General features: G+C 39.8%; 1 protein-coding gene and 2 long non-coding RNA genes across 3 annotated transcripts; 1 reads left to right on the forward strand and 2 right to left on the reverse strand.

Moving 5' to 3' along the window:
- Positions 1-6,946: 6,946 nt before the first annotated feature.
- On the reverse strand, positions 6,947-11,482 carry LOC124156882. Its single transcript, XR_006864418.1, has 5 exons — positions 11,462-11,482; positions 10,998-11,380; positions 10,720-10,923; positions 10,465-10,594; positions 6,947-7,200 (listed from the first exon to the last, which is right to left on the reverse strand). It is a non-coding gene; the product is annotated as an uncharacterized LOC124156882 (long non-coding RNA).
- On the forward strand, positions 7,209-11,946 carry LOC124156881. Its single transcript, XM_046531370.1, has 4 exons — positions 7,209-8,039; positions 10,480-10,618; positions 10,780-10,945; positions 11,880-11,946. The coding sequence occupies exons 1-4, from the start codon at positions 7,866-7,868 to the stop codon at positions 11,902-11,904; spliced, it is 504 nt and encodes a 167-aa protein (XP_046387326.1). The 5' UTR covers positions 7,209-7,865; the 3' UTR covers positions 11,905-11,946.
- A 1,627-nt stretch (positions 11,947-13,573) lies between these two features.
- On the reverse strand, positions 13,574-14,307 carry LOC124156883. The gene is made up of 3 exons (XR_006864419.1): positions 14,220-14,307; positions 13,710-13,959; positions 13,574-13,632 (listed from the first exon to the last, which is right to left on the reverse strand). It is a non-coding gene; the product is annotated as an uncharacterized LOC124156883 (long non-coding RNA).
- Between the last annotated feature and the right edge of the window lie 42 nt (positions 14,308-14,349).

Below are 14,349 nucleotides of genomic sequence, written 5' to 3' on the forward strand. Positions count from 1 at the left end.
CCCGCACGTCCCGCTTCCCCTGGTGGGTATTCCATACCCCCAAACTCCCCAGTATTAGTTGTGTCTAAACCCCCCCCCCCCCCCCCAGCCTCAATTCCTAGCTGCGCCCCTGCCCAGGAGACTGTAACTTTGAACAACCTACCCCCTTCCAAATGCCTTAGAAGGGGAGCCTGTGAGGAATCCACTCTTTCATCCAAAATGTTTTTCCGGAGGTAGATGCTTACCTTATTCCCTTCTGCTGCTTTAACGTTTCAAACACCTCTCAAGATAGCATCTTCCTTTTAGAGTATCAGGTATGTACACTACAGAGGCATTTTAAAGTTGCTTGAATTGTTGGGGAAGCATAGTGGTCCAGGCAGAGTTTTGGGATGCTGATCATTGAATCCTCGGTTAAAATCCCACATGAAGACTTAGGGCAGCCCTTGACTTAAAATCCTCTTGAGTATGAGGTGGCCCAAGGAAAGGGAATGGCCTCCATACCCTGAACATATGAAATCACATGCATGTGGCTAACTATAGTATGAGCTCTACCCTTGCCTATTTTAACCAATGTTAGGGTTGAATCACTGAGTAATTGATGATTTTTGGAGTGATTCCCATGCCAGTGACACAGTTTCCTTTGTTGGTATCCTTTCAAATGAGGGCACAGCCGCAATGGATTATTAGGAGAGATAGGTAATTCATTCATCAAATTTTCCTTTGCAATTTTTGCCTTAGTTTCTGCGTCATGCTTTTTCTGGATTTCTTGTGTCAATTCCATTGAAGAAAAAGTTGCTTGGAGACAGAGAAGAGTATGAATGGCTACATGGGTGGATCTGGAGGTGGGGGGGGGGGGGCACGGGTCATGTGCCTCCCCCCCCAGACCCATAAAAAATATGTAAGATTTTGAATATGGTCCCATTATCATTGCCCTCATATTGTATTACGAGGTATCCCCCAGAACAAAATCCTGGATATGGCCTTGCTTGTGTCCCCCCAGAAAGAAATCCTGGATCCGCCCCTGAATGGGTAGGTTGGGAATCATCTTAACTAATGCATTATTGACGGAGTTCTCAGATTTATCAAAAATCAAAGTTGTGAAGATCAAGATGGGTTCATAAGGGTAATCTTGTATAAAATATACACCTAACCATACTACTTATAAAATAACTATCATTTTAAAAATTATTTGATCCTTCGGTTTTCGTTTGCACTAAGTTTTTGCCGCAATAAATTTAAATTCTCGGTTTGTCAGGGGGGAAAATTTTTGAAAAACAAATGCGACTAAGCAATGCGTTTTAAACTAATTTTAGCGCTTATTATAATAGAAAAACTTCAATTGTTAAAGTGTACTTTAAATCCAATAAAAACCACGGGAAATCTCAGAAAGAAAATAACCTCTTTAATTATGGCTTTTTATTCGCACCCACAGCGTACCAAATGCTATGTAGGATTTAAGAATTTTAAAACCTAAACAGGCGATGCATTTTATATCGCGAGTTAGGTACATTCATGTGTTAAAATAACTGCACTTTTTTAAATTTAAAAGTTTAGTCATCAGTACCATGGCTGCGTCAACTGTGAAATTCAACTGTGATAGAAATTCCATAATTTGAAGGAAATTTTCTCATGAAAAGAAAAAAAAACGTGCTTTTGGAGAAATAGTAATTTGAATTTTTCTTCATTCATTCGTGATAATAAACTTAGGTGCATAATTATGTATAGGAATGCTCTAGCTATTGGTTTCAAAATAATGGTGACAGTGGTGTAGCCAGAATTTCGTTCGGGGGAGGGTGGGGGGTCCAAAACCCAAAATCGAAAATTAAAAAAAACAGGGTACTAAGTAATGCGTTTTAAACTAATTTAAACACTTTTTATAATAGAAAAACGTCAATTGTTAAAGAAATATTTTGTTAACTCATGATTTTTCAATATTTTGTTTTCTTTTATGAAGGAAAATAATTAATCGTGTTTTTATATTTCGGGTGGTGGGGAGGGTCTTCCCCCATGGCTACGCCACTGAACGGTGATGTTGTTGTTTTAAATTTTTGGTTTCAACTCTTTCAAAAGAGTCGGTGTTTATGCCTCCTTTGAGTTTTCTATGGGAATTCACCATTTTCACCATACCCTCCAATATAAATGACGGTTCCTTCATTAGAGAATGTTTTTTATTTGCATATTTTTCATCAACTTTAAATTTTAATAATTGGACCTTTATTCCAATAAGAATAAATATAAATATGAGCGATTTTCCACTTTTCCACGAGGGACCAAGATTAAAATGCCAAAATCCGGTATTACGTTTTGGGTCTGAATGGCTGCACCCCTCGAAAACGTTTGTTTTCAAGTTATTCATGTCAATTTGAAATTTTCTTTCCTTCAAATTCATTATGCGGGGCAGGATGAGGCAGCTGCCCCCTCCTACCCCGCCCATAATCGGAAGTATTTCATTCCCGAACTTGATACGTTTCCCACAATTATATTGGGGTTAGGGTTTCAATGGTGGCAACTGCTTTTGGGTATTGTAAGGCTCTCCGATTTTCGCATTCGTGGTTGCGTATTTTTTTCATATGTTTTCCACGATTTATACTATTCTTGGCGCTATTTGCGATAGATTTTCCACGGTTTTGGAAAGTGTTTGGATCACCGCCGCATTCAGAGACTGCGAGCTTCAATGATATTGCGAGAATCGGTATTGCTCAGCCACCTTGAGTGCTCTTGTGCATGACGCGGTAATGTTGGAAGGCGATGGTGTACTGGGAAAGCAGTGCCACTCCGCCAAACGAAAACGTAGCTCCCCTCAAATCCCCCCCCCCCCCCCCACGGCCTCGCTAGGACAATGCCCCGATTGCTCTGGCGCGCGGCAGTCAACTGCCCCATTCAACTGCCGTACTCTCCATTGCCTTCCTGTACCGGTACGGCGCGACCTATTAGACTCTCAACAACGGCCAGCCAGGCGCTACATGACACTCGGAAGGCTAGGCTGCCGCTGCATTTACCGATTATTCTGCAACTGCCTGGCGTGGACGAAGGACGCGACGTTTCCTGCCGTCTTACCAAGCAACTGGAGAGTGTTCTCGCCGCTGTCAGCGATTTCATCGAGTAGGAGTCGGACCGAGGAGAGTGTTGGTGCTCGGAAGATTCCGGTGAGTTGACAACTATTTTCTTTTCGGTGTATGTCGAAGGGGAGAGGCAACTCGTAGAAGACTTCATAGTTAAACTTAAATAGAATTCTGCCCCCTTTGCTGCATTTTTCATCTCTGAGTGATGAGTCGTGGTGATTTTCAGGCCCTACTGGCGTACTTACTTCCTTTTCGCTGGTGCTCATTTCCCTGCGTCAATGACTATGGGGATATAAACCCGGTTGTTGAGGATGTGAAGCCAAACTATAGGCGTTCTGAGCGATTTATATAGTCGGCATTATGTATATACAGAAAATAATCAAAAACATACCGTGTTTTAAACTTTATCGCTAGTCGGTTCGGAGGCTTCACGGTGATTAAGTGGATAAATGTTTTCCGGGTTAATGCCGCACTGACTTATTTTTGCGGATCAAGTCAGGCGCGCGCTGAATTGATCGTTTTGAACCAGATTGTTGGAAGAGCCGTTTGAAAGAAGCAGTAGAATAGCCGTCCTCCCTGTTGAAATTCTCCACTTGATTTTCTATTTCTATTGTCTCCCTTACCAGCCGAGGGAAATATTTATTTTCTCTGGCGATGATTTTTGATTCTTGGAATTTTATTACGAGTCCAGGGGCCGTATTCTGTAACTCCAAACCGATCGGTGCGGTACCGATTCGTCGGGTGCGACGTCACACCGACTCCCGGTAAGAAGTCGTGCGATTCTGTACGAACCCGGTCGGTGCGGCACCGACGAGAGGACGGGAGATCGTCGGTAGCCGTACCGACAGCAAAGAGGTGTCGGTACGGCCACCGACTAGTGGGTTTCATGAATTCCCCGGTGCGCATTGTACGTTTTATTTTGTTTTTACCTCATCACCGAGTAAATAATGAGGTTTTCTCCAATGTTATCTTTTTCTGCCCCTTCGAATACGCCTCTATAATTCACTGTGTCATCATCTATATTAATTACCTTGACAGAAATATAAGATAATGGTTAATAAAAATGAGGTTTGCTAACATATAATGACTTTCTCTCATTTATGTTACCGCACTTTCACTCGCTTGTAATAGGCTTTATTTCTCTCTATCATCATTTATTTGCTCCTTTGGCATAAAAAAGATATTTTTGATTAAATATGATTTTTGCCGCAATGTTATCACTTTATATACTCTGAATAGGCGACTGTATTTTCACTCGATCATCAATTTGGCGTTTCTCTCGGCATAGAAATAAGATCTTTTTATTTAAGTATGAAGTTTGCCACAACGGTATCAGTTTCTTTCATTTGTAACGGGCAACTATATTTCATTTCATCGTCAGCCATTGATTCCCTTGACGATAAAAGAAGATATTTGTTAATAAGTATGAGGTTTACCGCAATATTATAATTTTCTCTCACTTGGAATGCGCAACTTATATATATGTATTTCACCCAGTCACAATTTATTTACTTCCTCGTCATTACACTTCTTTTAATTGCACCCAGCTCCATATTTTTATAACAATTTCCTAACTTGTTCCTCTAATATTACATTTGCATTTGAATCCTACGTTCACGTTCCATGGTATGCTATTTTCGTCTGCTACGGTGCCAATGGCATAACCTTCCGTTGATAACATTTATACGGAACTTACTTAATGACAACTATATTACCAAATCATGAATAAATAGCATTATACGGAACCAATATTTAAAAAAAGAAACTACGATCTCAAGGATAGTTTCAATAATTCATTCCAGCAACAACAATCTCCATCACATACAAACTTTATTGTGATGTTGTAATATTGTTTCCTTCGATTCTGTAGGTACTGCATTACTACCACACATTATATAAGCATTATTAACAACTTATCTAATATCGTTTATCTTAATCTAGCAATAAGTCGTAATTTCCGCAAATAAAAAGATTGAGAATGACGACAACAAACTGTGCCAATGAGTCTTCTCTTGTTTTTACCCTTCTTTCATTGGTGGAGACACGTGAAACTTCGGATATAGTCGGATTTTCCCTGTTTGGGAAGGAGAGGGAATCGTACCGACTGGTTTGAAACCGACGACCTTACAGAATCGCTGAAAGTGTCGTCGTCGGTGCGGAATCCGTTGTCGGTACGGTTTGATGTCCAGTCGGTGGGCTTGAAAGGGAAACCGACCGGTGCGGCACCGACGAAATACAGAATACGGCCCCAGGTTCTGGCCATTAATGCTTCGTAACCGTGGAAAGGCGAGCATTTTTCTTTTCGACTGCCTTCACGATGTTCTTCTTTTTTGCATTCACGGGATCGCCCGATGTTCGTCCGATGTCAGATTGACCACAGGTGCACGAAATTTTATACCCTCCTTCGTACACGTCAGATTGGTGACGATCCTTTTCCCTTCGAGGGAGTTAAGAGGTTTTCTTTACGCTTTAGAATCTCGTCAAGATGTCGTGTTTGGCGAGAACTCTTGCGATCCTCTCCGCATCTTGCGAAGTTCCTGCGAAGTACGGCAAGAGAACCTGTGCCTTTACGTTCTGCTGGTCTTCTCTTTTGTAGTGTTCAAGGCCACATCACGTTTCTCTTCTTCCTTGCGCGGATTTTCCGAATCAATTCCTGGTCAGGGGCCGTATTCTGTATTTCGTCGGTACCGCACCGGTCGGTTTCCCTTCCCAGCCCACCGACGGCACATCAACCCGTACCGACGACGGTTTCCTTACCGACGACGGTAAATTCAGCGATTCAGTATGGTCGTCGGTATCAAACCAGTCGGTACGGTTCCCCCTCCTTCCCAAAAAGGGAAAAGCCGAATACACCCGAAGTTAGAAGTTATTTGACGTGTCTCCACCAATGAAAGGTAAGTGTGGAAAAAAGTGAAGACTGAAAATGTTCAATTCCCGCTAAAACTACAAAAAATGGAGGGAGTCGGTACGTACTTTTTCGTCATTTTATTAATCTTTTTATTTGTGGAAGGTGTTACTTAGATGAAGATAATTGATATTGTATAACTTGTTAAATATCTTGTATAATATGTGGCAGTAGTGCTCAGCCTACAAAAGCGAAGGAAACAATATTACAACATCGGATATAGTTCGCATATGATGGAGATTGTTGTTGTTGGAATGAATTAATTCAATTATCCTTTATGACGTATTGTCATGTATACATATTGGTACCGGATGCTGCTATACCATAATACCTATGTAATGTAGTTGTCATTAAGAAAGTTCCTTCTGAATTATATCAATGAACGCAAGAACGGATTCAGAATTTTTTCTGGAGGGTCACAAGGGTCTGACAGACAAACGGTCTCCTCATATTGGAGATTAAAAAAAACATGCAGCAATTACTGCGAAAATTATTATCTGTATTTTAATTTGAAAGTTATTTGTGAGGAATTAAATATTTAATTGAGGCTCCGTCCCAGACAGCACAACATTTTGTGTTGCATCAATAATACACGAAAAACACATGACCAAAAACATATGTATAAGATGGAATACGATCGTATTGCCTCTGTTTATGTCATGTAAAAGTGCTTCAAAATTCCCTCAGGATGTATGTATATGCGCATATCACAAATTAGAAATCTGAATACCCATACGTGAAATATACATTTATATCTACAGGCCCTCGTACATGAATTACAAATATTGATTTTCTGGACCACGAATCCACTTAATATACTATTCATAATAAGGTGCGCCTATGCAAAATGTAAAAGTTACACAAGTTATTTTTTTAAATTCAGAGGGAATTTTATTCTGTTCAAAAGTGCTGAGAAAAGTAAGCTCAATGAACATTTATAGAAATTAGGTACTTAATAGCATTAATATAGGATGAATAAATTTAAGGAAACCACAACATATACATAGCAATATGTTTATTCAAAGAGACAAAATACAATAATTCACACAAAGAACAAGTGTGGCCATGAAAATTGCTTACAAGCATTAAGGGCCAGCAAACAGGAGATGAGAATATAGCACAAAGATACATCAAGTACAAACAATTGTTTGAGTTGGGAATTAGCAAAAATGTTAACATGGAACAAGCGTTGCAACCCAGTGTACAAGATGAAACCTGAATTCAGGAAACCAAGTCTGCATCATCAGCCACTTCCTGACAGGAGAAAAGAAGAGTTCAAATTTAAAAGTCATGCAAAAATATATCCTTTTGTAAGAGCTGAATAGAGCTCCCAGCCTTTCAATTTGAACATGATTTATATAGGTAGTCAGTCTTCTGTGAAATCTGTAGTTTTAATACAAATTCTAGTAAGTAATACAAATGAACGTCGAGGACAGAAGGGCAAAAGGATAATTCCTTTCATAGCCATTCTACTCCAGCCTACTTTACTTTCATACATATCCTATTCGTAGAACATAGATTAGGAATTATATTGTACTCAAGGGCTTTGTGAGGATTGGTGACTCCTTAAGGTTAGCACAAACTCCTTATTTCTAAGTTTCTACCCATTTAATTTCTTCCACTTGATGCGTTTTTCAGGTGCTGAGAAGATATCACTCAATCAGAGGGAGTTAATGCTCCCAATTTATGCTGGCGCATTTAGACCTGGCTCGTGGCCGAATCAGTGGGCCGCAGGCAGGATTGAGGAGGTCTGAGTTGTGGAGGGAGCTCACAGATCTCCTCAATTCCTGCCCCACTGGAGGGAGCAAAACCCCGGAAAAGTGGTCAAGGGTTAACTTCAACACTGCATTAATCGAACTGTGGTTCTATCACCACGTAAAGGTATTTAAATGGTATTTCCCGTTTTATCATAGTCATGGATGGACTGGAGATCAGACACTAAGCAGAAGGCCATGAAAATCAGGAGGTCGGCCCAGCAGACAGGGGGAGGGCCATCTACTGTCGTGCCACTGACTGCCCTCGAAGAAAAGCTAATTGCTTTTATCGGGGAAACGGCAGTCAGTGGCATTCCGGGAATTGTAGACCCCCTAGAGGTGAGGCACCATGTCATTTATCGTAGCAGTGAAGGACAGTGGCGGTTTGCCCATAAGGACTCTCGGACGCCGCCCCTCCCAAATATTTGAAAAAGTAAAAATAATAAAAATCTATTAATTTATAATTATACATCTGATTAATCAAAGTGTTTTTTCAGTCCCATACATCGAAAGTGTTGGAAAAACACGAAAAGAAATAGCGCGAGAAGTTCGTATTTGTAGCCGTGGGGCGCTGGCCAGAACGTCCCAATCCATCCCCATGCAGTCATATGGAGAGTGGTAGTGGTGGGGGCCGCTGGTGCTATGACGCGTCTAACGTTGTGTCTTATGGAAGTCTTGGGACGTTGTCCGAAAATGCGCAGAGCGACGTGTGAGTTGACATCGCTGCGCAGGCCGGCGGGCGTATAATCTGGCGTCTACTTGGTGCTGCCACAGAAAAGGGACGTACGGAATCAGAATGATCACTGTACTGGGTGTAGTTATACGATTTTAATTTTTAATTACTGGTAGGTATTGCTACAGAAAATAAATTATCCCATTATGCTTGCGTTTTTTGGTGTTTGAATTCCGGAACACATAAAATCCAACCAGTTAAAGGCCGTATTGATGTTGGAAAACCATTCTCGAGTATTTGCCACAGTTCTATTATGATTACGGATTTCAAGAACCTTGGGGAAACTAATATTATAATGTTTAGGCCTGAACAATGTATTCATATCTTCCCGATGTTTAGAAATGCGGTACCTATTTTTCAGATAAATTTATCAAAAGACCTGCAGTATTAGAAAAAATCAGTTAACATTCCCCACTGATTTATAATTTAAGAAATAGGCGCGTGCGTGATAGGGTGAAGGATTAAACATGATTTAACCCGTAAAACGTGACTTTAAATAGTCATTCAATGACTGTCAAGAAGTGCCGCGTACAACGCACCCTTTGTGTGTAGGTTCATCATTTTTCTAGCCGTCCTTGTTTTTTTAGTTCATGTTCACCTAATTCCTCAGCGGCAGAGCGGTAGCTATCTGACGGAAAATGTCCACTTCGGTCTGATTTAAATGGCTTCGAAGAGTTCATATCAGTGCGGAGATCCTTACAACTCCTATCTGTGGCTCAGAGTCGTCGTCTTTTACGATCTAGAATTTATATTCTATTATATCATGGCAATGATTTCGAAGACATGGTTATTCCAAATGCGACCCGTTGGCGTCTCGTGTGTTTGCCACATATGAATCTTAGACTCAAGGAGATGGTCCGTGACGTCCTTGTTTGTTTAAATGCCTTTGCTGACCTTAAATTCGTTCGTCAGCTGAATCAGCATTAGTTGACCACGACTTCTATCTCCCTTGAGTCGTCCTTATAGTAACGGCAAGACTCTCGGAAGGAACGGAGTGAAATGAGTTCAGACATCATTTTCGAGGAGTTAACTGTGCGTAATTGCCGATTAAGAAGTTTCTTAGCGCTGTGTGTACATTCAAGAAGACAATTTTGAATTAATCAACAGTGCTCGTTTTTTTTAGGGAAATATAGGGAAAAATTGTCACAATTCTGTGTCCAGGCACCTTGTTCTTTTTGGTCGTATTTTTCGTCGGCCTATTTTGTGTCGTCCCTTGTTTATTTATAGACTAGTGCCCTTGCCATGCGTTCAATGGGAAAGAAATTGTTGTCCGGCGCTGATTTCAACGAACTTGTAATTGATCACTTTGCTGGACAAAAGGAAAGAAGGATGGACTTCTGCAATATAACTAAAGGCATGTGAGTATTTCAGATTATGTTAAAAATGTGTGAGAAATGTTTAATTGTTGATTTTAAATCATACTGTATTCAAGAAACAACGCGAACACCGCCATCAAAGTGTACATCTGCAATAGCAAAGCGCGCGCATTCTAGTAGTGTTTTTTGCCTAGTGGAAGTCTGTGACACTCCCCTCCCTCCTCAGGTGTTATAAGTGTCATTATTACCTAAATCATTGCAAATGTTGTATAGATTTGACAAATAACGCATTATGATTGCAAAGCGAACAACAGAAGTGTATTGCGGGCATATCCGCACGAAGAATGTAGGCGCTAAAACGTATTTTCGTTTGTATTTGCATAATATCGCAGCAAATATATTTTTATTCTTCAAGATCATTGATCAGTATAATCGAGAGTCCGGACTAAGCCGATCCGTATGACCGAGAGTCTTCTGCATTTAGTATTAATTAATCAAGCCTTATTAGGAGAACTAGGTATTTTTGTTGAAAAAAACGGAACATATGGCATCACAAAATTTAATTCCTAGATTGCCGTAAAAACTTAATAAAATACACGAAATATTAAAAAATTATGACCCCCCGGTGGAGTGCGCCCCCCCTAGCATTTGACTCATGAGCCGCCACTGATGAAGCTAATATCCAATTGATAAATTATGGTGTAAGTTTGCTTACTTTATCGCATTTCAGATTGTGACAGTTATGCCCGATGGGAGCTTGCCCTTTTTCATTGAGGAGGGAGAGGCATCATCATCAGCTTCCACCGTAGATGGTTCTACCCCTTCCACCTCGGGAATGCCTCCTCCTGCAAAAAAGAGGAGGATTTGTGGTGAGTGATGGTTCAATCGTCAGTATAAAGACTTCTAAAATTTATGTCATGTACCATAATATTGATACCCATTGATTAGAGTCAATATTTGGGCAAATTACCTGACAGCAGCTTCAGTGATAAGGTTGCTCATGTGAGAATTTTATTTTCCTTCTCTTTAGACGCGGATCTCGATGAAAAGGAGGAGAGGGCCCTGGCTGCAAGCGAGGCTATGGCAGATGCTATTCAAAGAATAGCATCTGCTGTAGAGGTTGTAGCCAGGAACTCTGAGGAGACGAGGAGAACATTGGAGATCCTCACAGCATCTGTGACAGAGATGAAGGAAATGTAAGTAGTGCAGTTAGACTGCTAAACAACCTTTCATAGAAACAAAACTTACCTAATATTGAAGGCGTCTGATAATGTCTCCCCTCACCGCTCTTGCTTCTAGAAGCAGGGCCCTAGCCCCTTGTTCCACTGGCGGTGGTCTATCAATTTCATCCTCCATATGGAATTCATCATCTCCATATGGAACTCCACCCAGCATACACATGTTGTGCAGGACGCTGCAGGCATTGACAAATTGGCATACTTTGCTAGGGTCATACTCCATTTTCCTGGCTTGGAGAAGGCATCTAAACCTTCCCTTCAACAATCCAATGCATCGTTCCACTGCTGAATGTGCCTTCACATGAAGGCGAGTGAAACGTGCCTCGGGTGTGCCCTCTGCTGCATCCAAAATTGGGGTATGGAGCCATGGCTCATGTGGATAACCAGAATCACCTATGGAATTATTTAACACAGAAATTAGAGATTCATTTTTGAAGAAATTTTCATGACAAACTTAATTTAAGAAATACTAACCTAGCAACCAACATCTCTCACCTGTAGCCCAAAATTCTGCCAGCTTCTGGCGAATGGCGGAATTAGCCCACACAAAAGAGTCATGGCTGCTACCCGGGTATCTCGCCAAAATATTATAAATTTTGAGATCTGAGTTGCTAACCTGAAAGTGGAGGATGTTCCACATATGACATAAGTCAGCCAACCATGCACGATAACATGTTCATTTGTCTATTGCAAAATGATGTAACTTACTATTTGCACATTAATTGAATGGAATAGCTTTCTGTTCACATATAAGTGCTCTTCCTCCCTTGGAGCTTTTATGGCTATATGGGTGCCATCAACATACCCCAAAACACCAGGCATCCCTGCATTTTGGTAGTTCCTGGAAATGTGGAAACCCTTTTTATTAATGAATGCTCTTTTATCTTTTCAGGTTAAAACAACATCTTAGGAAGTAGGTTTTTTTAATTGTATCATTTGCTGAAGTAAGCACATTTTTTTAAAACGTATCATTTGCTGAGGTAAGCACACATTTTTTTTAAACGTATCATTTGCTGAAGTAAGCACACATTATTTATTTTAACGTATCATTTGCTGAGGGAAGCAAGCATTATTTATTTTAACTTATCATTTGCTAAAGTAAGCTAGTCATTCTTTGTTTTAAAGTAATATATGCCAAAGTAAGCTAGTTATTCCTTGTTTTAAAGTAATATATGCCAAAGTAAGCTAGTCATTCTTTGTTTCAAAGTAATATATGCCAAAGTAAGCTACTCATTCTTTGTTTTAAAGTAATATTTGCGAAGTAAGCTACTCATTCTTTGTTTTAAAGTAATATTTGCCAAATTAAGCTAGTCATTCTTTGTTTTAAAGTAATATTTGCCAAAGTAAGCTAGTCATTCTTTGTTTTAAAGTAATACTTGCTAAAATAAGCTAATGAAATGAAATCAAGGAGATGACTGTGGGTGTCAATATCCTGGAAAAAAAATCAGTGTGCTGCTATTTGCTGATGGCATAGCACTCATAGACGAGACTGAGAAGGATTTGAAGAAGACTTTGACAAATATGGAAAGGACAATGACCAGATATCAGCTGAAAATCAAAAAAAAAATAAGACTAAGGTATTAGTACGCAGTAAAAGAGAGGAGGTTAAGGCAAAAATTAACCTGGAGAAGCATAAGCTTGAAAAGGTGAGAGAGTTTTCTTAACTGGGAAGCCAAATTACCTTCGATGGATGAAGTAAGAAGGAAATACTCAGTAGAATAGTGCAGGAAAAGAGAGCTTCTATGAAAAGAAGAATCTTCTTACAGATAAAAATAAAAGCATAGAAGCAAGGGAACAATTCATCAGATGCTATACATGGAGCATGTTTCTCAATGGAAGCGAGGCTTGGACGATGACAGCAGCAGAGAAGTCAAGAGTGGAAGCATTTGAAATGTGGTGCTACCGAAGAATGATGAATATAAAATGTATAGACTGCAAGTAACAAGGAACTGCTAAGAAGAGTGGGATAAAATAGAAGTCTTCTAAAATCCTTAAGCAGAGGACGGAACAACTTAGTTGACCACATTCTGAGACATGATGGCCTGATGAAAACAATCCTAAAATGGCAGGTGGAAACCAGAAAATTTGTGGATGAAATCATACAACAAATGTTTTCTACACCACTCCATGTGCTTCAAATTTTGTAGGCCAGTATTTGAAGATCTGAAATTACTGTCTCATCCGTGAGTGTACATAGTGTGTATACTTTTCCTCATTTGGGAAAAATGGATAAATTGTATGAAAATTTTCATTTCCATGAATAAAATTATAGAACTTTAAATGATATTTATCTTTATTACATTTGCAAAGGGACAGCAGAAGGGCCTAACCAAATTGGTGTTAGGCTTTTTAACCATCTCCCACAAAATTTAAAGTTATTTCTGTACTTCTTTTAAAAATATGATTAATGAATTTCTATGGGGTGAACTGTGATATTCAATTGAGGAATTTCTGAGAAAATCAGTTGATGATTGTTGTAAATCAAACAATCAAAGTTACTTTAATGGAGACAACTCCATATTTGTTAATTAAAATTGTGTATAAGTATTAATTATGACACACTAATCAACTTCCTTGGCATAACTATCACTTCCAGTGGAACGCTGGTAGCTGCCTTGCCCATAAAAATGTAGGGCACACAGGACCTATAAAGGTAATCTGGCATTAATATGGTATATTTCCAACTTCAATAATTATATTACCTCGTGTAAAATGATATTACCTTGGTTTCCAATGGGATATGGGTCACACGTTGACCAGCAGGAAGGACTGGTCGCAATTCTTCAATGAGGACTCTTGCCATGTCCTGAGTTAGGCGGTATAATTTGCGAAAAAGTTCCTCGCTTGTTTGAAAAGGGTCAGAGGTATCCCGCAGGTGCCTAAGGTTGGTGCGGACATCCCTCAGAAGCCTAAGGCGCCTTTCTCTCCTCCATCTGCGGAGATGCCGCAAAGCGCCCACAGGGTCCATCAGGCTAAAGTTTTGGTTGTCAAAAACGTACAATGTTGAAAAAATTTCACTTATAATTCTCAGAAAGTACCACATTCTCATAATTATTAAGATGCAAGATCCAAGTTGATATATATGGGATATTCAATGAGTGACATTATCTGATCAACCAAATAGTTGAACCTTTCAGTGTAAGACATCGATTCTTCCCAAATTTATTGATGAATACATTCTTAAAATGAAATTTTCACTTTGAAAATGATGAATTTACTGATTTTCACTCACCAGAAGTCAATGAAGGTAGAGGTGGTCAAGATGTCAATTCCCGGAGAGAATTCAAGAAGGGCGAGAGGTCAATGCAGGGTACGTGGTGGTTTTCCAGGGAGTGCGTAGGTCGATGATATATAGTTGCGGG

The sequence above is a fragment of the Ischnura elegans genome, chromosome 4, assembly GCF_921293095.1.
Source record: "Ischnura elegans chromosome 4, ioIscEleg1.1, whole genome shotgun sequence".
In the NCBI taxonomy this organism is placed as follows: Eukaryota; Metazoa; Arthropoda; class Insecta; order Odonata; family Coenagrionidae; genus Ischnura; species Ischnura elegans.